Source organism: Apus apus, chromosome 5 (assembly GCF_020740795.1).
Source record: "Apus apus isolate bApuApu2 chromosome 5, bApuApu2.pri.cur, whole genome shotgun sequence".
In the NCBI taxonomy this organism is placed as follows: domain Eukaryota; kingdom Metazoa; phylum Chordata; class Aves; order Apodiformes; family Apodidae; genus Apus; species Apus apus.
The window spans coordinates 2,646,211-2,669,850 of NC_067286.1; the positions used below are offsets into that span (position 1 = coordinate 2,646,211).

Consider the following 23,640-nt stretch of genomic DNA (forward strand, 5'->3'; position numbering starts at 1 on the left):
TCATCTGTCCCCCCTGCTTACAGGTAGGAATATTAAACATTTATAGACCACTCTTCATCCATCCATTCCCACAGGCCACATAAAACCACAAGATGCTGCTATCTAAAAACAGGGTGGGTTTTTTTCTTCAAAAGTTACTATTAACAAAAAAATTAGATTAACACAATTTAGAGTAACTTGAGTTTAAGCAGCACACCGGACTAGGACCCTGAAAATGGAATTAAGAGTAAAGTTTAAAAAAGTAACACCTGCCTTTTAAAGGCTAACTCACTCCTTAAATTGTTTCAAAAACACCATCCCTCAAGTAACACTTGCAATACAACACTGTGTCAATTTTGCTGCCCAGTAATTTTGCTGAGCACCTCCCATCTTCAGTCTACCTTGTTCCAAGCATCAATTCTGCCTTGAACTACCTCACCTGTGCTCTGCTCTGACTTCTGGCACCACAAATCACTACTGTCCTCAGGACACTACAAAAGCAGCTTCTCATCTTTTAATTCTACATCAGTTTAAGAAGAGAAATTTAAGTTAAAAAAAAAAAAATCAGTTCCAAGATCCCCTGCTCGCTAAACATGCAAAAATTTTAAGTTTCAAGTTCTCACAGTTAATTCAAACATCTCCTCATTGCAGATAAAATGCATACTTTAATTTTTATAGCACTCTTTCCAACTGAAGCCTTTAAAGACATTTGGCAATTTACAAAAAGTTATATTTAACCAAGACTTAAAGATTACTGTAACATACCCATATGCCTCTTACACATGCACTTGCATGTTTTCCTTTCCTTATTAAAGTTGAGTGAGAAGTATTTTTCTCCATGTCCCCCAGATAGCTTTGCTGTATAATTCAGAAGGAAGTCAACACACAGGTTTGCCAGTTTGTGAAAGCTTTTTCTATTTCATTCATTTATTCCAGCTCTCATGTCAATTCCATTGTTCCATGACAGTTAAGGTTTTACAGCCTTAAAATAAGGTTTTTTTCTTTTCACATTTTACAAGTCTATTCCGCGTTGTTTTCACTTTTGAGAAGCAACAATACAGGACTTTGAACACCTACTATCACAGCAGTGACCAGAAATGTCTATGCACTTTTTTTCTAAACAGTGAAGTTTAGCTGAACAGTGAGTCAGGATCTCCTTCTGCAGTTTCACTTTAGCTTTTTCTAGAAAGGTAAGATTCCCTGGAAATATAAAAGAGACTGCAAATGATCAGATAGCAACTCATACAGACAAGCTAGACAAACAAGAGATGCATTTTTGAACAATGTTTAAAGGATCAGTCACAATATTTCTCCCCTCCATGCATTCCACATCCTGCTGTTGATCTAGAGGACATGATGAAATATGCTCCAGTACTGCTTCCATTATTCTGCAACTTTATCCTTCTGTCTTCTCTTCTACACAGGAAATGGTTTACAAATATATTAAAATTGACATAAACAGCCCTATTGTGACCCAATTTTGCATTGGTTCCCTCGACTCCCATGTTTCTCCCCCAATATCACTATGGTCATAATCTCATTTTATTAACAAAGCAACTGTTGTTGCTATTAAAAAAAACCAACCAAACAAACAAAAAACCCAGCACTTCAATCTTCATTACGTGGACCAGAATATACTGAAGTTATATGGTAGTTTTTGTTACTTTTTTAAAAAGTAAAACATACTCTAACTACAAGTAGGCAATTAAGCAGTTTTCTTCTGAAAACTGGTTTTCAAAAAAACTGATTAACGCATGTGAACTTGAACAATTCCAAAGAAAATGTCACATTTAATGGAACATTTTTCTCCTGGAGAAAAGTCATCATTTGAAACAAGATCTACAGGGCAGCAAACAATCATTAAGATGCTTTATTGACAATATCCACTCACTGCAAAAGTATCTGTCTGCATACAATTACATCTTAGCTTTTCAATAGTGTTTTATTGGCAGTGGAAAATGCATCAGTACTTTATTGAAAGAAAGCAATAAATAATACTGTGATAAAAATAGTTCAAAAGTAGACTGTACATATTGTTACATAATCTGAAAATACACGAAAGATTAATAGAAAAACAGAACAGTAACAATGAAATTCAGTTTTACAAGCAAGTTAAAAGTGGAAAAACAAAATAAGAAAAAAAGACATGCTATATATATTGTTGCATAATAAATAATGCACCATCTGAACAGGTTCTTGCTGGCTTTTTAATATGCCATTTACAAGTGTCGGATACAACTTCTAGGCAGACAGTCCAAAATGGCTACAACCACCAAAATTAAAGTCCAGACAACTCTTTAGAACAAGTTTACAAAACACAAAAGATGACTTACATAAGAAAAGTAAGGCTTTTATTAGAAGTTGCACTGCTTTAGTTTTCAGCCCCATTGTACCTTCATCTCTCACTACGTGACATGAGACTGCAGTGCTTCACCATTGGTCCATTAAAACTAGTTTCACCAGCATCTTTTCACAAGTGTTTTCGATCAAAAAGATCTAGGACAAAAGAAAAAAACCCTCTCTGTGGCCTGTGGATTACGACCAGGAATTATTAAGAAGTCTACCTTCCTCATTTAAGGAAAAAAAAACAACCAAAAACAATTACAAACAGTTCTTGGTTTATGGCTTGTTTTCAGTCACTGTGAAGATAACGCTACACAAATACAGCAGAGGGTGTTATGACCGAGTCAATCACTTCTAAAACATGTTCCGTAGTGTTAAAAGTTCCTCCCAGCTTTTAAAACAAGTTCTATTTTAAATAAAGACAAATTCCCACCACTTGACAAACTGTCTTTGTGGGAAGGTACAGTTCTGAAAAGAAGAACAACTGTGTACCACACCTCCTACGACAGCAAATGCTTACCTGAAAAAAAGCTGGACTTGTTTTCAGATCTAAGCTAAGGTTTCCAAAAGACAAAATATATACTGCTTGGTGTCATGATACTTTTACAAAGGTATTAAAATCCTTTTCACCTTCAGTTTCATTATTAAAAAACAATGATAATTACAGTAACTGCATAATTTACAAAAACCCTATATTACTTATAGGGACATATACATACAAGCATTACAGTACATTCAGTTGGAAAGACTAAAATTAGAATAAAAAACTCAGCAATGATTTGATTTGTAGAGTGAATAGAAACAGAAAAAGTAAGTAACTATATAAATGAGAAGTCACATAAATATAAGAAACATTTAGATTCTAAAATATTTTCTCTATAGTACTCATGAATTTATTTGCTAATTAAAAACTCTGTAATAAAATATCTCAAAGTGTCCATTTTAACAAGTATTAACAGGTTACGGGTTCCAAATGTTCAAAATGCTGCATATCACCGGTAGAAATAGTGTGGGTAAACTGCAAAAACAACAACAAAACAACACAGAAAATATGCAATTAGCCTTTTTTAAACAAACAAACAAACAAACCACTTCATTCTGAGTTTCTCACAAACAGCTCAGTGGTGCAGCAGTCATGCATTGAACTATTGCCATGCCAGGATATACACAGTTTTGTTGCTTCCTGCAACCTCCAGTTGCAATGCAAAGTAAAGCACATGAGGTCAAATATTTCTGCTTCCCAGATTGTTATCCTAGGTCATCTGACCATAGACAATCCTGAAAAAGTGGGGAGAATATGGGGGAGGGAAACACTTAAAACTTCAATGTCTTGGAACTAATACATCCATCTGATCAGAGTTGCTATGTGCAAGAGTTTCCCTTCTCAACATGTCCACACATAAAAACTCTTTAGGACTCAACTTATATAAGCAAAAAGGTTCAGAATTTGAAGAAAAGGCAGCCAATTTGTGAGTTGGTAGGGATGTTACTGGTGAAAAGAAAGGAAAGAAGCTGCAAGCAGAAGAGACAGGCAATTTATAGCCCATGGAACATAATCCAGTGAAACTCTCACCAGCTGGTTTTACTTTTTAAAAATCCGATCTAGTAAAAAAAAAATTAGTTTCCAGACTTGTTAACAAAATGAAATACTCTTCCATAAAATAATACAGCAGAGACTGCTGAAGAAAAATCATTCCAAATGCTGGAATAGGAAACAACTGCATATCTTTCATAAACCAGAATGCATATATTTTGTGTTAAAACACTCCTGTGTTATCAAGCTGCCTTTTACTGTCAGCACTGCTCAGATCTAACTCAAAGTTAGGCTGCAGGTAGCTAAATCCAACCTGACAGCCTAAGCAATCACGGAGGAAACTTCCAAGAACTGGAAAATTGCTGTCACACCTGTAACAATTCAGTATGGAACTATGTTGTAGTGGGATAACTTCAACCAAGCAAAGACTCTGAACGATCAACAATCTGAACTGCAGCGTCACACACTAAGTTATGTTCTTTCCTTTATATGCCTAATTTAGTTCCCTTCCCTCCTCCCCACTTTGTTTCATCCAACCTTTGATTTCCACACTTTCTACACAGCTATGTAGCACAGGTCCTTTCTCAATCTGTTATTAAAAAAACCCCCACAAACCTCAAAAAGGAATACAGTATTTACAGAAGTAAATATTTCAACACTCAATGCTTTCTTTGTAGGAAATAAGCTCCAGATTTTCAATAAAACAATCTACCCTGAAAACTTGAAACAGTTTTCTAAGTGTGTAAATTTACTGCTTCAAAATACCTGATGTTTTATTTCATAAATAGCTGCTTTACTAGTATACCTATCAACTTTACTCACCAGAAGGCTTTAACAGGAGTAGGTCCTTACTGTAGCAGAATCCAATCTTTGTGTTCCTGATACACTGCCTATTTCAAGAAGCATGGGAAGACATGCAGAACACAGCATGCATGTTAGTTTTCAAAAAAAAAAAAAAAAAGAAAAAACCATCTCACAGCAATTTGATTACAGCTCCTGTACTCACCCAAATCTAAGGTTACAAGTTAGAAAAGCAGAACTTTTTCTACAGTTTACTTATCAGCCACTTCTAGTCTCAAAGAATTCTAAAAGAAATCTGCATGCTAACTAGCACACAGAAATTGGTGAAGGTAGTTTATAAGTAATTGATTCTCTATTTTACAGAGTTTACATGTATTTCCTGGGTTTTTTCTATCTCAAAAAAGGGGGTTTACCATGGTAAAAACTTCACTTATTTCAGTTTACAGAATTTTCCACACAAATTCTGGAAAATATTTTGTGCTAGTGACAGTATTTAAAATTCAAAACAAATCACATATTAAGAGAGCAAGAGATGCAAAGGTTGCTTCTTTAAGATTTACTCATAAAAACAATTCTCAGAACCTGAGACAACTCTGACAGATTATGCTGAAGTTCTCATCCTGTCTGTTCCAATTAAATACATTTTCCATATATTTTTACTCATGTCCTGTAAAATAAATTCAAGTAAAAGTTTATGTTCATGGTACTAAAGAGACTAGTTTTAATGAGATAAGATACCTCACGTGACAGGTGGTCAACTTCCACTTCCAGCTGGGCTTTTTCATACAGCTTTATTTAGTTTTTTAATGCATTATCTGTATGTGTGTGCACATGCACAAACATACATACAGATCATTAAGTACACAGGAATGAATGAAGTAGTAATTTCAAGTATGAACAATACTTAGGTGACCACTGCACCTTTTACTCAAGGTTTAATAACTTAAAATTATCCCATGAAGTTTACTCACATCATTTTCGAGTGCATTTTACTGCATTTCAGAAGTGGGACTTACACTGGTCTAATTGTTGCTAAATAGAAATGATGCATCATGTGATTAAAAGACTTCTACTAAAATGAAATTTCATTTTCCTAGTTTAAAACAAATCTATTTCTGATTCTCATGTTGTTATTCCAATGAAGTAAAAAACTCCACATCTATTATAGCTTCCTGAAATTATAAAGCATCCCTATGGTTAAACACAGTGTTATATACACAACCATGCACAATGCAGATGCTTTTATGCAGCAAAAAGATAATTTTAACTTAATTCCCCTGTAATCCTCAAGCAAAAAAGCACATCATGCTTAAAATAATACAAAATCAATACCATCAATCTGCATCTTCTTTGGCTGCATAGAGGGTGAAGACATTGAGGTTGTAACTCTGAAATTTGCAGGAAGAGTCTCTGCTGATCCAGCAGCCAAACCTCTTATGTCCTTTGGTCTAAACTTCTTTCTCCATGAAGGTGCTCTCCTAAAGCTCTTATCATCATCCTGTTACATTGATAAACACCATTAGCAATTAAAAAACTGTAGGATTGTTACTGGCACTAAAAGGATTACTGACAATCTTCAGTAAATGTATCATCACCAAAGGAGTTCATTTCCAGAACAATTCAGGTGCAACAGCAGCAGAGGTCTTCATCTGCAACCATCTGTGCTCATTTGCTAGACTGCAGGCTCTGCAGCTTAATAACTGTGAAAATTCATGTACTCAGCACATTTAAGGAAACATTTTGTACTTGGAATGCTTGTACTTTTTGATTTGCAGTAATTCCTATGTGTCACATCACTCATTCTCAAAAGATATGAGGAGTGGAGCCGATCATAACAGCTGCTTTGGGAACACTGACATGCAGAGGTTTAATTTGAACAATTCCTTTTAACCTTCAATTCTGTCTTAGGAGAATGATGATACAGCTATTGTGCTTTCTTCTCAAGCTACAAGTTACAGGAAGGGACAGTAAGGGGAAAAAAGTGCAGTAAATACAACATTGCTGTGCAGTTTTGCTGAAGCACTTGGGTAAACTTGACTTGAAATTACCCAGGTGCATTTCCCTCCATTAGCACAGCTGCATCTCTGAAGTAATATTCCACTTCAGAAATAAAATATTTAACTGTTGCATTTAGTAAGTTCAAGTCTTGCTCCAAAAATGCCTCTTGCACTCAAGGTACTGTCAGTGCAAAGACACCCAGTCTGCATCTCCATGTGCTGACTTCAGTTTCAGAAACAGCTTGGTCCTTTTAATGCCATTTTACCTAAAATTCATCCCCTTTTAGAATCAGGGGACAAGTGTCTGCGTTATTTGAAGAGATCTCACTGATCCAGAAACAGTTAAGTCATCCCTTTCATGCTTCCCTTGCCCTCTTCCTCATACTAGTACAAGTATTTCTGAGCTACTGTGGACTGGTTCTCTGACCTGGTTAGGGTTTTGCTTAAACTGAACCACTTTCACCTATCTGTGCTACCACAAACTCCCATCAGTACCTGGAAGCACAGAGTCCCTTGGGGAAGCTAACACCAGCTTAAAACAACAAATTTACGAATGATCTCAGTACTTTCACATTCAAAGTCATCTTACTTAAATACACAAAACCTGCCATATTCAGAAACTCTCACAGACAAATAATTTCAAGGTAAGATTTCTGTCTCTATTCTGCCAAGACCTTAGAGGCTAAATTCTTTCACTTAACAGTACTGATAAAGTTCCCAGACCATAAAATAGGTCGACAGTTCAAGGAACTTACTTCATCCAGTCTTCTGTCAGTGCCCACAGCAAGAAGGTTATTAAATTCTCTCTCCAGAACAGCACGAGCCTGAGGTTTATAGTGTGAAAGAAACAGAAATTAATTCCATAATATTAATAATTGGTAATCTATAGTAATTTTTAAAACTTAATATTACCCAAATTGTTTAATACCTTCTTATCAGATTAATAAACCTACTTAGGAAAAGTTACAATTTAAGTTGTAACTTAATAAAAATATAAGGAAGACTTAACAGCTCCCCCTTCCCTTTGTTTTGATATGAAAGTTTGCTATTTCTGGCTCAAACTTCAATATTTCAGAATAAAAACTAGCAAGCAACAGAAATTATGAGTTTTACACTCATGTTGTGGAGTATGAAGAAAATATTCAAACTATATTTTGTGTTCAAGCAAATTCATCAACCATTATTAACCATTAGAAAACAGTAAGAAAAGCACAGTTCTGTTTTTCTCTTCTTTCCATTTCTGAAGTTTCTAGAGCTATTCCTATTCTCTATTCTAGAGGGGAATAGGGATAGAATACAGAACAGGGACACATGCACTTCTCTAAGAAAAAAGCCCAGTCAGTTCCATTTTTAACCTTTCCAAAGGGGAGAAAAATCCTATTGGTTATAAAGTAACTATTTCTTGCTTACCTGTGTGTTTTGAGTGGGTATTTGTAGTAAGAGAGCTAATGCATTGTAATCAAATGATTCATCTAAGGCCACGAGTGCACCATGAACTCCACTCTCTATAAGGTTACTTGCGTATTCTTTAAGACCAATGGACATCACCCAATGGATCATCCTTTCATTGCTCCAGACAAGGACATCTATGGAGAAAAAAAAAGTTGTCTGATTTATAAAAATATTACTTTTCTGAACAAAAATCCCACAGTACAATGTACACAGATGTGGTTGATTTTCACATGGGAACAATTCACCATAAATTCTGTCCAGTAGTAGCCCTCAAGGAATTTTGTTATTGAACAAATATTTAAGTTGTGATCTAATCTGTCCCTGCCTTTTTGGTGTGCATGAAACACACAAACTGGCAACAAAACTTAATTTTAGACTCCAGTGTTTGGTGTTGGATCTCTTCCATACAGTTGTTTTCCTTGCACCCAGAAGGAATAATCCTTGTTCAAACTCCTCTCTCTCTGCCTACAATGGAGGCTACAGTCATAGCTATGAGACAAGTTCAGCTGGACATAGTGTAGATGCAGATGGACAAGACAGGATCTTCTATTTTACACAGCCACTTAGGGGCTTGTAACTCACCCAAGACAGATGAAGTATTAATAATTAATATAATCACCAAAAGCTATCAACACACTAAGAGGAAAGGGGAACAACAGGCAGAGAGCCTTCTAAGTAAATTGTGTGCAAGGTAACCCTAAAACTTGTCTACAATGTCAGAAAAGACATCTGGAACTAGGCAGGGGACAAAATTTCAATGTGAAGTCTTGGAAGATACTGAATTCCCAACTCTGCTGTTTCTTGCTCAATAATCACCATGAATCTGGAAGATATAAACACCTAAGACACCTGGATATTTTCTTTATAAAAGTGCTGGGTAATAAAAACTACCCACCACATGCAACAATAAATTCACAGAGATGCAAAGTCACTGTGTCAGAAGGGGGGGGGGGGGGAAGAGAAGCAAAAATACAAGACAAAAACTTGTTCAAAACCCTCATCCTCCTAAAACATCCAGTTTTGTTTCCAACTTCAGAGCTGTAAGAGTTTAAAAAATGCCTTGTATTTATAGCACATCTCTGCAGCAGTGAATGATTTATGTGTTTTGTTATTCACTGGGGTCTGCATCCAGACACATCTCCTGTATTTAACACTTGATAAATACTAAATAAATAATCCTCCCTCTAATGACTTTTTTCTTTGTTTAATAAATTTTTCAGGCAGATAGTGACTGAGGCCAACAGGGTGCACTAACCCTTAATTTCTTTCTGGCTTTCTTCTCTTTTTCTTTCAAGTTCTTTTCGATCATAATTCAGTCTTCGTAGGCACATAATCCCACACTGGAAACTGTTTCTGTTCAGAAAAGAAAACAAAAAATTAGGGAAAAAGAATTTTTATTTAGGGATAATAGGAACATTTACTGTTAAGTTAGATCTCCAACTCTACCTGTGAAAGCTGTCCACCATTTTCAGCTGCCCACGCAGATCTTTTTTAGTTAAATGATCCAGCATCCGAGCATCAACAAGACATTCCATGAAGTAGCTGCGATACTGAGGGAGCCCCAGGCTAGGGAGCCATTCATTGCCAATCCACTCGTGGTTCATATCACCATATGCTAATGTCTGGTTTTAAAACATGAAGTAAGAAGCTCACTCATATGAGAAATTAAAAAAAAGCTTTTCTTAGACAACCCATTTTAAAGACAAACTTAAAACAAGGCTTACTAGTTAGCCTGCAAAGATAAGCAACTAAAAATGATGAATACAACATGTTTTCTGAAGAAGTCAACCTCACGAAGAAAAGCAAGTGTAGGTATTCAGATCAGTACTAAAACTGTTGTTATTTAATGCTGAAGTGCATAAAAATACACCAAACCTAACAAAAATTTTAAAATACTAATCTATATGGTTTTGACAGCAAGAGCCATCGAATTCCATTTTGTTAAGATGCTGAAAATACTGTCTTCTCTTGAAAAGTGTGTGTGTGGGAATAATCTTATTTTCCACATGACTATATAAATACAAGATATATATATATATGTAGCTTCAGGGTTCTTTTAGAGGTCTTAATCATCTTCAAAAACTGGTATCAGTCAAGTAAGCAAAAAATTACAAAACCCACAACTGAAGAACAAGCAATTCTAAATGCTATTCCTTATCCTAATATACACACACACATACACAAAAAAAAATCCTCACTGCATTTTTGACCTGCAAATCACCAGGCCTTTTCTGGATAAAGCTTCTAAAAATAAGAATTTATAATTATACATCTAATCATTCCCTGAGCAACAAAAGCCAGCAGCTCCTTTTTTCAAAAGTAAAGGGTACTAATTCATTTTTGTTGTGCAATTAGAAGTCAAAAAGCTTTATTTCTCCTCTAGAGGAAGCACCTCCTAGAAATGAGCAAGGCTTCTTAGAAATGCATTTCTTCAAGTCGTCGCTAGGTAGCAGACTGGAAGAGCATGTTACTCTTGTACCAGGGAAGCAAGTTATGGCTCTCACTGACCATCTCCAAATGAGTATGTGAGACATAGTTAATGGGACTTAAACAGGTTTAAGCTGGAGGGCAGCCAAGCAAGAAGAGACTACACTGTCCAAAGCTACAGTCACAGGCAAATCCTGAGTTTTGTTTATATCCTGTAGAAAATACTCAATTATCTCAAAGCCTGAAAATACAATTAGGATTTGTCACCACTTTAAGGGAAAACAATTAATCAAGGAGGATTAGAGAATTAGCACAGAGAGAAATCTACTTATCTAGGCTGGCTATGTCTTGCAGCACACCTGTGATGGTGGCCAGGTTGGACAGGCACTTTAGCAGATATTCTTGTTGGAATTTGATCTAATATGTTCAATGCACAGAATACAACAATATTTATTAAGAAATTGTAACTACATTTTGGTGATTCATAAACTAGGGGATGAATATTTCAGAAAGCTAATGACCATAAAGACTTCAGAATATTCTTTCCCTTAACAGCCCTATTAGTAAAAATCCTTACACAGAGGTGTTTTTTTTTGTGATGTACTGTATGTAACAAAGTATTTTACACATTTTCAAGGATGAACTGCTGAATCTTTCAAGTTCTAAAACACATTAAAATATTTACAACACCTAAATATAAAATTGTATCTTCCAAGTATGTATTATACAGAGCTAAGACTTCTCTCCCCCTCTCCCAATCCCCAAGCTGCACTAAGAGTCACTAAAAGAAACTGCTATAAAGGAAAAACAGATTCTTTCATGCTTAATTATTTTGTGACAGTTTACATATAGTCTATAATATTACATAAAGTTTCTAACCTGAGCCCAGCTTCCCTCCTCATCTTCCTGTTAGGTGGTTAGAAAAGCAAAAGAACACATGTATTAGTGTTAAAGTTTAGTAAGGAGATCAAAGTTAAAGATGCACTGCAAGACTCTAAGTCTACTGCATACCAAAATAACTCTAGATAAAGCAAGCATCATGCATGGCAAAAGAATACACAAGGCACTCATTTTCATATAAGATGTTGCAAAACGCATCTACTGATTAAATTTTCTGGAGAGAAGAAACTTCCACACAAATAATTCAAATTCGAGCTCCATTTTACAGGCTAGAGTTTTGTTTATCATCAAGATGCAGGTTAAGAGGTTAATAATTAGAAAAAGCAATGATCCAGCATTAATTTGGAAAAAAAAAAAAAGGAAAAAAAGAAAAAAAAGACCAAAAGGCACTTGATTCAAATGTTCAAAAAGTGGGAAAAGCACTCTAAGGAAGAGAAGTGGCAACACTATAAACTAACCGTTTGTTGTGTGGCTGTAAGATTTTCCATTTCTTCATGTGTTACCCAGACATTTCCCGTGGTCTAATATGACCCCACAGGGAAGCAATCCCATCCAGTGAAAGGAAAGCAGTAACAAAGAGGAGAGGTTGCAGAACAAATAAGCAATTGGTACACGTAAGGAGCAGGCAAGGGCAAAAGCAATGGTCGCTAAAGTCTTAAGTACAGGCATATCTATGGAAAGTAATGGCATGGAATAAAAGCCTATTAAGGTGGATCACTTTTCTTCAAAGATATTAACAATATTGAATGTGATAAATAGCTTACACTGATGTAATTAATGGCCAAACACTTGACTCTGCTCTAATCCGAAAAACGCATTTGTAGTCTAGTACATAATCCCAGGAATCTCAGAAATAACTTTGAATTGCAGGGCAGGCAGACCCATGAGAGGGAATTCACATCAAATTTTAGTGTCTACGTTTACTATAGTATAGGCAGACAGGTGGACTCCCAGTTTATGTAGGCTGAATCATTATTTGGAGTTTATGGCCTTACAAAATCTTATGGATTAGAAGAGGTTCCAACTATTTAAAAAATTGCTGTACACACATGGATACTTCATCTGTATTATGAATTCTTCTGAGGCCAAAAGATGAGGCAAATAACATGTACCCTATAAACATTTTTGATTCTATGTTTAACAGTCACATGTTCACGGTTGACTTAGTGCAATTTCTAACGGTTCTAAAAGATGTTTAATGCTGGATTGCTTTCCTTACCGTTCTTGAGGTGGGAGGTGCAGATGGACTTGTCAGTGACATGATTTCTTGAATGGCCAGCCTCAGCTTCAGCCTGTGCAGGGGATTACTAATCCCAATTTCACGCTGGATTTCCGTATCAGACAAGGCTGACATGATAGCACCGCTTTTCACATTCGCTCGGCAAGCAGCCACATACCAGGCTGGCATCCCAACCCACAGCTGAAACACACAAAAGAAGGGGGTGAGCAGGATCTTAAAAACCATTCCTGCCTCTAAAACCTTAAATTCTTTAGAAGCCTATACACTGATGGGGTTTATTTATTTGTTTTGGAGGCACCACTTACCTCCAACCACACAACCACAGTAGGCCCATCCCACTGCGCAAAAGGCAAACCTTGTCTTCTGGCTTCCTCTAGCAACTCATGCCTGCAATTACAAAAATAATTATTAATGGCAGAGAGAAACTAGTTATAACTAGATGTTACAATTTAAACACTGCATTCACGTCACTATTTCTTTCCAATAGTTAGCTTTTTCCTTTTCTCATCCTTAGATGATACACCTACCAAGGCATCACAGCTCACATGCAAGGACTACATCACGACATAAGCTGAAGGGGATAGGAAGTTTTAGAATGGTAGAGATTTTCCTTTTGGAAATTAGCTCCTGAAACTCCTACTGACACTCTAACCGACACTGCCAGCAGGAAGTGAAGATGTCAGACTTATTTGTCTGTCAGGTTATCAACTGCTGCCATTTTCTGTTCAGCAAATTAGACTGAACCAAAGTAGTTCTTTTCCCTCGACATGCAGATCTGAAGCCCAGAAGAGGTGTGAGTTCATCAGTTATCCACGCCATCAAAATGGCAGTTGTCCAGGCTGGAAATTGGGGCAGTAACCATTACATTAGTGAATTTCAGTTTGCAACAGCAAGCCTGTCAAAATTTCAGGTACAGCTTCAGCTAGCCATTCTATTCAGAAAGCCACACTTTGGCAACTACATTCTGAAGGGCTGTGTACGGAAACCCAGCCTCTATCTCCTATGGTGATAGCACTTCCTTTGTTGTTCTGAAATAGAAGAGACTGAAGATTAATATTGACAATTCAGCTGACAGAAAGAATGTGTGGTCACAAGATCCCTACAAAAAGCTGCAAAAAATGTTTGATAAACAAAAAAAGAGACAAAAAGCTAGCGTTGGGGGTATAATCATGCAATGTTGCTTGGATACATGTTTGAAAAACTGGATGAAGTCTAAAAAAGCATATTTAAAAGCTGCTTTTGAAAGCTCTGAAGTTTAGAAAAAACAACTTAACCTAATTGAACAGTTTTGACAGTTTTATTCATGCCAGCAAGTGTAGAATTCAGATAAGCAGCAATACCACAGATTCATGATGCCACATTATGTGTTTATAATCTTCTCACAATTTAAAACAAAGTCTCCTCGCTTTCAAAACTGCATTGTTGAATACATCTAAGAGAAAATATTTAAAAGATATAGATATAAAAAAGCTACCACACATCTTGAAAGGGGGTTTCTGAGAGACTAGTAGCTCTCTTTGCTACTAGGGCAGAAGAGATATGCAGTATTCAGCTCTTTTAGACATGCCAGTATCCCTAGGGATCCTCATATTATAATCAGGGATAATTACAAAAAACAATCAATGAAGTAATAAATATACTAGCAACTGTTTTATCAATAGATATTACTTCTCCACCTGCATGTCAATCAATTCCTAGTACTCTAGAAGAACCTTCCAATTCTTTATCCTAATTAAATGTGCTGCTCAGGAAGAAAAAAATGGGAAGAAGAAAAGAAGGAACTGCCAATTAACTGTTTACAATAACCATTGTAGCCATTTTAAGACCAAACAACTAAGACAGAAATAGTGTCCATCAGCAGCTGAAAAGCTAGATTTCAGGAATGAAGTGGAGAAGACCATAAAAGTTAATACATATATGTCCACTTCAAAAGATTAACCTATTTCTGAACTAGGAATAACAAAGGATCAGCTATTTTCCTGCTACCATGGCACACATCACACAAACCCCACAAATCACCCGCCCTGAACACATTCAGTTTTTCTTCACTCTGCTCTTTACAGATTAAAAACCAAGAAAAATAATTCAATAAGGTATTAAAGAAATACCTGCTTGGTGAGAACAGAATAAAATGCTTAATACTGTATTTGCCAGAAAGGAATACAATGTTTTTTAAAATACTTTAACTTCAAAATTGGTGGTTTTGTCTTCCTTTTTGGTGGCTGTGCAGTGAGGGAGGCCCACAAGTGATGAAACAGCACAGACATGCCCACCCAAGTAGCCTCTAGTTTGACTAGGATGACCCTACAAGGGCAGGTAACCACTGCCTCTCCCCCAACTTATAAAGTTGCTCAGGGTATTGCATGTAATTGAGGGAACTGCAGTGTAATCTCTGCTAGTTTTATGTCTCCCTGTGTACTGCTGGTTAACTGTGAAACACCAAATCATTTGGAGGTTCATCAGTACAGGGAACATATCAAAAGCAACAGGAGAGGTTATGGTGGAGACTTCAAACTCCTGCTGGTATTGTATGCAAAAAATACTGTGTGGCTGATACTGTGAAGGACAAGAGAATGTGAAAGGAGTAGCTGGCTTCTGGAATAACCCTTAGGTGACAAGACCAAGGGATAGACGGTTGCAGACTTAAAAAGTTGGCTGAATATCACTTGAAATGGGAGGCCAAATGTGCTGCTGCAAGAGGGGAACCCTTGTTGTTAGATGCAATCAAAAGACATCTAATGCCAGCTGTGGAGAACAAAGAAATTACGGTCATGTGGGCTGAGAAATGATGTCAGACCTGCAGGTGCTTGATGCAGTAGAGAACACACAAGGCCCTTTAAAGACCATGTGAAGTGTTTGCATTTAGAACAGCTCTTGGCAGGCAAGCATATGCTAACCCCACAAGGAAAACAAAGCAGCCCAGAGCAGCAGTACTTTGTCACTGGATTAAGGCAGCATGGGAACTGATCAATCCAGAACTTGTAGCCAAAGGGGAATGCTGTATTCCAGATTTCTTGGATGGAACCAAAAAGAACTGATTTGAAACAACCTGAGAGTAGAGAAAACACTGCAGGGAAGGTGGTGAAGAGAGTGATTCCAATGGAAATGACTGAGTTGCAAAGTCTAACAACTGAAAGGCAAACAGTAGTAAAATATGAGTTGAAAACAGACTCATTTCAGGCACAGCATCCTTATTATGAATATCCTTATTATGAATTGATTTCAGGTAACAAACCCTTTGTGTAATTTTTGTTAAGGAGAGTTATCTTAAATCTAGCATTGCTTCCTTTTTGATTAATACAGTATTAAGTTGGCTGTGTCTTGGACACAGAAAAACACAAAGAGAGCAGAAGCAAACACTGAACAGTAGAGCTCACAAAGAAGATGAACATGAACAAAGCACTAAAAACAAATCAAGTAAACAAAGAAATGCACCTAAAGTAATTGCCACAAATATCTATTATTGATAAACAACTTTCAAAACCCAAATTACAAAACTAATTCCATCTAAGTAGGGTTTAATATTTTCATTATAAAAACTCACACCATGCAAATTAAAACAAGGCACTGAACTAGCATTCACACTGAACTAGAGAACACTGGATTTATTTCAGCAACACATTTTCACAATACATTCTTTTGAAGCTAGTATCTCCTCTCATAATTAACTTTTTTTGAAAAAGTTCTACCTTCTCATATATTGCTAAAAAAAATCAAAATCCTTAATTTCACAACAATCCTAATAAAATAAATATAAACTTACCCTGTTTTTGCACTACCACATCAAATGGTAAACAAAAGGAAAACAAAACAATGGAGGAAAAACAAAACTAGGATTAAACGGAACTTAAAAGGCATACAAAAACAGACAAGTAATGTATACTGCAATTTAATTCTGTAACCATAAATAGTTTTTTGTTTGTAAAGACATTGAATACCACCCTCAGCCCATTTGTGTGCATGCATGCAGAAATAAGAAAGACAAGTAAGCAAATAAGGATTAGAGATAACTAGAAATAGCTGCCCACAACTATAACTAGAAATAGCTGTCACTGTTTCAAGCATTCAGGTAACTGGAATTCTTTTTGCTGAATACAGAATTTTCTAAGTGAACACTCAGCCTCGAGAAGCTCCCCCTCCCCACCGTCCTCCAATATCAGAGTGAAAAGCTTTAGCACTTTTTGCTAAGGGGCATCTCAAGAAGGCAGCAATAGATCTTTGACTCTTTGTGACATTGTTTTCTATGCTCAGAATACCTGTCAGGATTCTGAAACAGCTGCATGAAAGTACCTTGCTAGGAGTTAAATGGCAAGATTTGCTTCTTACAGAAGGTCAAAGGCCCCTGCTGTAGCTCTGAGCAGTAAGAGTAATAAAACTAAACACTATGATATATAAAGATTATCAACACAGTCTTGTTTCATACCCACTTCCACTGAAATATCTGAGTCACTGATACCTTCCAGTGAACAAGCACGTACTCAGATTTAACAGCTAGGCAAGGCCATTTCAAACTACAAGTTTGTATTTGTTTTAGACAGACACTTGCATTTTAAGCAACCAACAACATGTAGCCATGAGGTATACTTTTAGTAATCCCAGTAAAGTTTTGAAAGGCAGAATGTTTACAAAGAAAAGTCATTATTTATCTGCATTTTTTGATTTAAGCAAGGCAGTATAGCTTGTTATACTTTAGAATGAAATGTGTTGCTGGTATTGAGGAAAATCTGTATTGTTCAAAGAGCAGGTCTATCACTCCTTAGGTATTACCAGGACTAAAACTATCCAACCAAGATGTGGTGTGACTTTAAAGCTCTGTAGAAAAGGGAAAATACCAGATCATAATAATGTACCACTGCCTTCAGTGTAACAGTCTGAAGAAAAACAGCTGAGCCTTCTGTTATACAAACAGAACCACATTCCATTCCGACTTTTCAAACCAACACACTGCTGGTTTTCATTAGCAGTCACCAGACATTATTCTTATTTGTTAATAGAACTTAGGTACTGCAAGAATTCTCTCTCACAAAGTGAAAAATCAGTACATTTTCTTTTCAACATTCACTGTTCTGTCTTCAGAAGGCAAGTGAAAAAGCAAGACATGTCTGATCTTTATCAAGTTTTTTGACACAGAGTAAAGAGAGCTGAACAGAACAGAAGCAACAGAAGCACAAAATATATGGCTCAGCTTTGGGCAGAAAAATGTGAAGAATGCCTGATCCTACTTACATAAATTTGAGTGTTTCTTGTATTACCATATAAGCACCAAGCCAAGATTTCTACTAGCTTAAATAGAAGTAAAAAAAAAGTGAACACACCAGCAGTTTGCAACTGCAACAGAAAGGGACAGACTTTCAGTCACCTGGTAGGAAGGAACCAGACAAAGGCACATGGAAATCTTCCCAATGAATTAAACCCAAAGCAGGAATTAAATACAACAAATTTGGGGAAGGGCTTGATAAGAGTCCACTTATATTTTCTAGTTTATTTACTACAGCACCCCAAAAATAAGCTTTCAGCACCAAAATTCATTTTAATCTTATCATGACCTGCACTGCTCTTGATGGTCTGAAACATTGATCTGTTCTGGAAAAAAAAATGGTAAAAAAAAATCTACAGAGGTTTATTAGTCATAGCATCATGTGAAGGAAAAATACTTGGAAACAAAACAGAAAATAAAAAAAACATTTTTAAACAAAGTAATGCCTTAACAGCACAGCATTAAAAATATTAAATAACTTACTTTTTCTGCATTTTCCTGTTTTTTTCTGCCTGGCCTCCAAGCTTGCTGAGGCCTAATGCATCCTGAGAGGAACTATCTGCTTCTCCCATGCCAACTACCAAAAGAAAAAAAACAAAAAACAGTCTTTTTATCTTCTGTTTTGGCCAGTCATAACTCAAAAACCACTACTGCTTTTCTGAACAGAAGCCTTTAATCCTTTGTAATATTACTGATCAGAAATGTACAAAGGCAAACCTCCAGGCCCATCTATCACTCCATTCTCTAGTTTAATACATACCCATCAAAACGGCACATAAAACTGGAAAAGCAGATTGGTATGGACTCAAATAGGTGCTGCCTAAATCCAGCCAGAATCACACAGAGGACCTGACATTTTAACTACCTGTAAGATGAATTCTCAGTGTTCCCGTATCGCTTATGGTTGGTGTGAACATCAAAGAATGATGCAAGATAAAAAGTTAACTGTAGCTTTGAATAAGCCAGCTGGGTTCCTTTTCAAGGGAGTTTCCTTTGGGTCTAAACTACAGACATGACTGTTGGTGTCAATACTAACAAAAGCCAAGATAAAGCTGAAATTTTTGCTTCGCAAAACAAGCCACAACGGTTCAATAAGGCTCAATAACCTGATGAAATGAGACTAAAAGACATCAACACCTGACTAGCTCAACTTGCATCCTACACTCACAAAAGGACCCAACAGAAGATTCAGTGACACTAGCTCCAAAACACACTGTGCATCAGCAGCAAAATAACAACAAATATGCACACACAGATATTTACATCATAAAATTCAATCTTTCACTTTCTCCCTCCCTTCCTGTGAGGGAGGAAAAAAAAGGCAAACCAACCTTGTCCTAAATTTTCCTTGCTTGTTTGTCCAGGTCGTCCTTTTTCTTTCTTGCCAAACAAGCGACCAATAGAGGATTTGATCCCCTTCTTTTTGGGGGCTTTATGAAGGGAATCTTGGCTACTATTGCTGCTGCTAGGATTACTTGTTTGCCCATCCTGAGAGCCTGTGGAACTTTACCAAAAAAAGGAGTTATAAGAGAGCACAGATATGACAAATTCACTAATATAACACAGTGAGAGAAGCTCAGGTTTCTGTGCAAGTTCACATAAGCTCAGTACCTCCCTAAGGACATTTAACTTCAGCTTTTAATAAGTCATGAAAAGAAATGTATCTGCCATACAAAAAACAGTGGAAACAACTAAATCACGCACGAAGGAAAGGGATAAAAGATTTATATAGTACAGCATGAAACTCCAAATCAATTCTTGTAACACTTATAAAAGTGTTTAAAGTGTAATTCAGAGAAGCCAAAGTTGACAACACAAGTTCCTGACAAACTGAGGCAGACAATAGTTTGAAATACTTGAGTGGAATCCATCCCAGATATTTAGGCACTTTGAAAAGAACATCTGTCAATCAAAATGATGGCAATTTTGCAACTTCGTTCATAGGTTGGAATTTAGCTATAAATTTAGAAGTATGACTGGCATTGTACATCATTTATTTCCTAAACATGAAGCAAACTTAATGCAGACCTTAAAATCTGTACTCTTCTTGTCTGTGTAACATAATCACCCATTTATGTGTTGACACTCTTTACATTTGAGTAACTTTTCAATAACTAGACTAAAATCCTAGAAGCTGAAGAGCTTTGCAGTTTCAGCATTTTCTTCTCATGTTCTGAAATACCATTACTGGTAGCTCTGACTTATCCACAGCTACTTACTTTCTAATGTCCCTGATATCTTCATGGCTCACTGTGTGCAAAGCTCCTTTCTGGACTCTGTCCAAACGCAAAGATCGAGGTGAAGGAGGTGGTGACGTCTCACATTTTATGGTGGTTTTATCATCTCGTACCTCTTCTCTAGATGCTGGAGACTAATGGGAAATGAACAAAGACTTGAGGGATCAGTTGGAAATGCCAAAGGATTATTTCACCATCACACAAAATACTGCAAGGAAAAATCAATTGTTTCAGTGTTAAAGGATGACCATCCTGCAGCTGCCTTTTTGCTTGACTTTTTTCTGGACTTTGTTACCTTCAGTGAGAAGCTACAAAACTTGAGTCTTAGCCAGGGAAATAAGCAAGTAACACTCATCTTGCACTCATTCATAGAGCTAGGAAATAAAGCAATGTCTTCAGCACTCTAAAACTAACACACCTGGCTTCAGTTTAAGTAAGTGCAAAGACAGAAAACAAGAGTGTCCTGTGAAGAGAAAGCATCTCCATTCTTACTGTTACGTGCTTAAGTGATCATCAGCAAGGTTAGCAATTCTAGGAAGTCAGGTTCTACATACCTGTGGCTTCTCTCAAGGTCTGAATAACAGAAATCCAGACACATTTGTGTGTGCACTAACAGATCTTTAAAATCAAATATTGTTTCATGAAGATTGCAACACAGTGCTTACAAACAGAAAACAACACAGTCACCCACACCAGCAGAAAAAGCCAAACAAAAGAAAAACAACACAAAACAAGCCCACACTTATGTTAAGATGACAAACAATTTCACATTTAATATCAAAGAGCATATCATCTTGTTTTGTTACAGTTACCCTGCAAATGCTTTCTTTTCTGTTCCTGCTATCCATTAATGAGTTTGGTGACAAAACAGGAGACGAAGGGCACACCAGTAAATAAACTAAAAGATTTTTACCTTTCTACGGTGTTTCCTTAAATCACTAGGCTGACAGATGCATGCAAAGAAAAGAAATTTGGAAAAGCCATATTTATTGTAAACTGTAGCACAGACTGAAACAACTACTACAGACAAAACATCTCAGGGAGAATATAAATAACAATTACACCAATGGTACAGGGAAAGAGTATAAGGTACTCTTCAAATTTGAAGAGGGGAAAGGAAGAAAAAATTTCAAGACTTATAGTTGGTTATTTCCAAAAGGACTGTAGATATTTCAACTTATTGGTACCACAGACAAATTAGCACACAAAATGTACATTATCTTCAGCAAGGAAAACAGGAAAGCACACGGGGGAATAATGTGTTGCTTTTAAAAAGTGAGATTTCCAGCCTTATGTCAAGGACTTGCCTTTAAACTAGATAACCTACATGGTAGCCATAGCAGGCTTATATACTGTCTGCACTGGTCTCTTCTCACTACTCAGCCATTGCCTCAGTTGTTTCCTACACTGCATAAAAAGCAGACAAACTTTGATAGCTGTGAAAGGCAGAATGCCAACAATAGCTGATTCTATACAGCAACAGTGATCTTCTAAGTATAAAGGGCTGGAATATTTGAGCAAGAGTCTACCATGGGTTTTATTTTATCCTCCATGCACTCCAGAACTGTATCTCACCTCCCAGGTACTTCTTCACTTCTGCCACTGCACAGAGCAAGGCAGCAAACAAGACTTTTATAAAGAAGTTATCAATTTATTCAGACGAATGCTTACAAAAGAATGAATTATCATTGTATTTGGCAACAAATTATTTCAAAAGACTGTAACAACAAAAAAAAGTCAGTCCCCTTTGAAGCTGTGGAATTCTGCATTGTTTCCCTCCCACAAATGACAACTTCTAATCATATTTTAAGTAGAATACATTAAAATTATGCAGTATTAATATATAAAGTTTTGTTCAATCTGACTGTAGAGTAGTACATTAATAACTCGTAAGTTCAAAGAGTCACAGAAGGGCTTGGGTTGGAAGGGACCTTTGAAGATCATCTAGTTCCTCCCCAGTTGCTTAGAAAAACTGCAGCAGGCTCATTTTAACCTTGCTGGATCCTTCATTTATTAAATCTGATAACCCATAAAAATGTCAACATTTACCATATGGAATGAAAACTGCCCACAAGAACTGTTGAAGAGAGCTGTAGGTTGTACAATTTATCATCTTGATGCTTTTTAATTAATTTTAATCAGTGGGGTTTTCAGCTAATTGAACTGCTTAACACCACTACTGCAGTTAGCATTAAGCCAGTTTGCCATCATGCTCATAAACTAATGCAGCTTTCTCTTAAAAGATCAAAAAACAACTCCATAAAAACTCATTCAGTCTGGTAATTCGTAACAGCCATTCCAAAAGTTTCTAGAAAGCTGTTGTTCTGTAATTCTAGAAGCCTAGCTTGTTTTCATGCTTCCACAGAAGCACTCCAATCAGTTGCCAGGTACTAAAACATCAGACAAATGCAGCTGCAAACAATGGATCAAGTGACTTTGAATCACAGTTTTTACAATCTAAAGTGAATTCTATTAGTTTCCTTTAATTACAGTTGATTTTGCCATGATACATTTTTCTAATCTAATTTTCATTAAAACAGCTACTTAAATTTCTATATGGTTTTCTGTAAGTGAAGTACTTAGCTTAATTACTTATTATTCTGAAAAGCACTATTAATTTCTGTAGAAGTGTGCTTGACTCTGGATATCTGCCCAGAGCTAGTATAAAGATTCGGTTTTTTAAAATTCAAGGAAAATGAAATTATTTCCTTTCTATGACAAAAACCAGGCCTTTTGGTGTAAGTCCACGTTCATTTTAGAAAGCTAGTAAAAATAGTTAGCTGAAATACTTGGTTTTAAACACTTTTATAATAAAGACCTCAATGAGGCAGGTCAGTCATTTATAGCCAAGATGCTCTGACAGTGATGCACAGCACTCCTTGTACAGGTATGATACAAGTGCAGTAACCCAAGACAATAAGGTTTAGTAAGTCTAGTGTTGCATGTACAACTAGTAAGTACAGTTTCCAAATGCATGTGTAAATCTGAAGACAATGTAAGGTGTACAGAGCTAAGTTAGAGAAGGAGCTTTTCCTGGAGTGCCTGAAAATAAATACCTGTATCCAAGATGCTCCTTAGTGAGATGTATTCCAAATATGCTAAACTGCTAGGTTTGCTTAACATTTATGAAAAGACAGAGTGGAAAACTTGCATCTTCTTTTTAAAGATAGGTTTACGTGCATAAAGCAGCTCCTAGAAGGATTAATTTTTCTAAGCAGTCACGTGTCAAAAGAATGGATCCATCTTTCTCTACCCACTGATCTGCCAAGCCCAAGCTACTCCTTCATCAGCTACTAAGTCTAACAGGTACTTCCTTTGACCTGCCAGTCTCAAGAGGCTAAACCAAGACACTAGTGCTCTTTGTAATAGCTGTGATACCTCCACAATCTTCAAGATTAATGCAATATATGCAAATCTGTTTCTAGCTGAGTACATAGTGGAATAGTGGACTGCTAAAAACAAAGTTTAAAGCA

At 36.4% G+C, this 23,640-nt stretch overlaps 1 protein-coding gene across 14 annotated transcripts in view; it reads right to left on the reverse strand.

The window, feature by feature from the left end:
* Nucleotides 1–877: 877 nt before the first annotated feature.
* PPFIA1 (PTPRF interacting protein alpha 1) overlaps nt 878–23,640 on the reverse strand; it is a 56,375-nt gene continuing 33,612 nt past the window's right edge. For 4 of the 14 annotated variants that reach the window (XM_051620730.1, XM_051620729.1, XM_051620738.1 and 1 more), the window contains 15 exons: nt 21,081–21,110; nt 20,150–20,301; nt 19,262–19,434; nt 18,414–18,507; nt 12,979–13,060; nt 12,653–12,853; nt 11,892–11,954; nt 11,413–11,439; nt 9,553–9,728; nt 9,362–9,459; nt 8,065–8,240; nt 7,410–7,478; nt 5,990–6,155; nt 4,679–4,746; nt 878–3,340 (listed from right to left, as the gene is read on the reverse strand). In XM_051620730.1, coding sequence (XP_051476690.1) covers nt 4,688–4,746; nt 5,990–6,155; nt 7,410–7,478; nt 8,065–8,240; nt 9,362–9,459; nt 9,553–9,728; nt 11,413–11,439; nt 11,892–11,954; nt 12,653–12,853; nt 12,979–13,060; nt 18,414–18,507; nt 19,262–19,434; nt 20,150–20,301; nt 21,081–21,110 — 1,566 coding nt within the window. In that variant the 3' untranslated portion in view covers nt 878–3,340; nt 4,679–4,687. Of the gene's footprint in view, nt 3,341–4,678; nt 4,747–5,989; nt 6,156–7,409; nt 7,479–8,064; nt 8,241–9,361; nt 9,460–9,552; nt 9,729–10,123; nt 10,951–11,412; nt 11,440–11,891; nt 11,955–12,652; nt 12,854–12,978; nt 13,061–18,413; nt 18,508–19,261; nt 19,435–20,149; nt 20,302–21,080; nt 21,111–23,640 lie in introns of those variants that run through there. The other 10 variants (XM_051620731.1, XM_051620743.1, XM_051620736.1 and 7 more) reach the window with 7 other exon arrangements.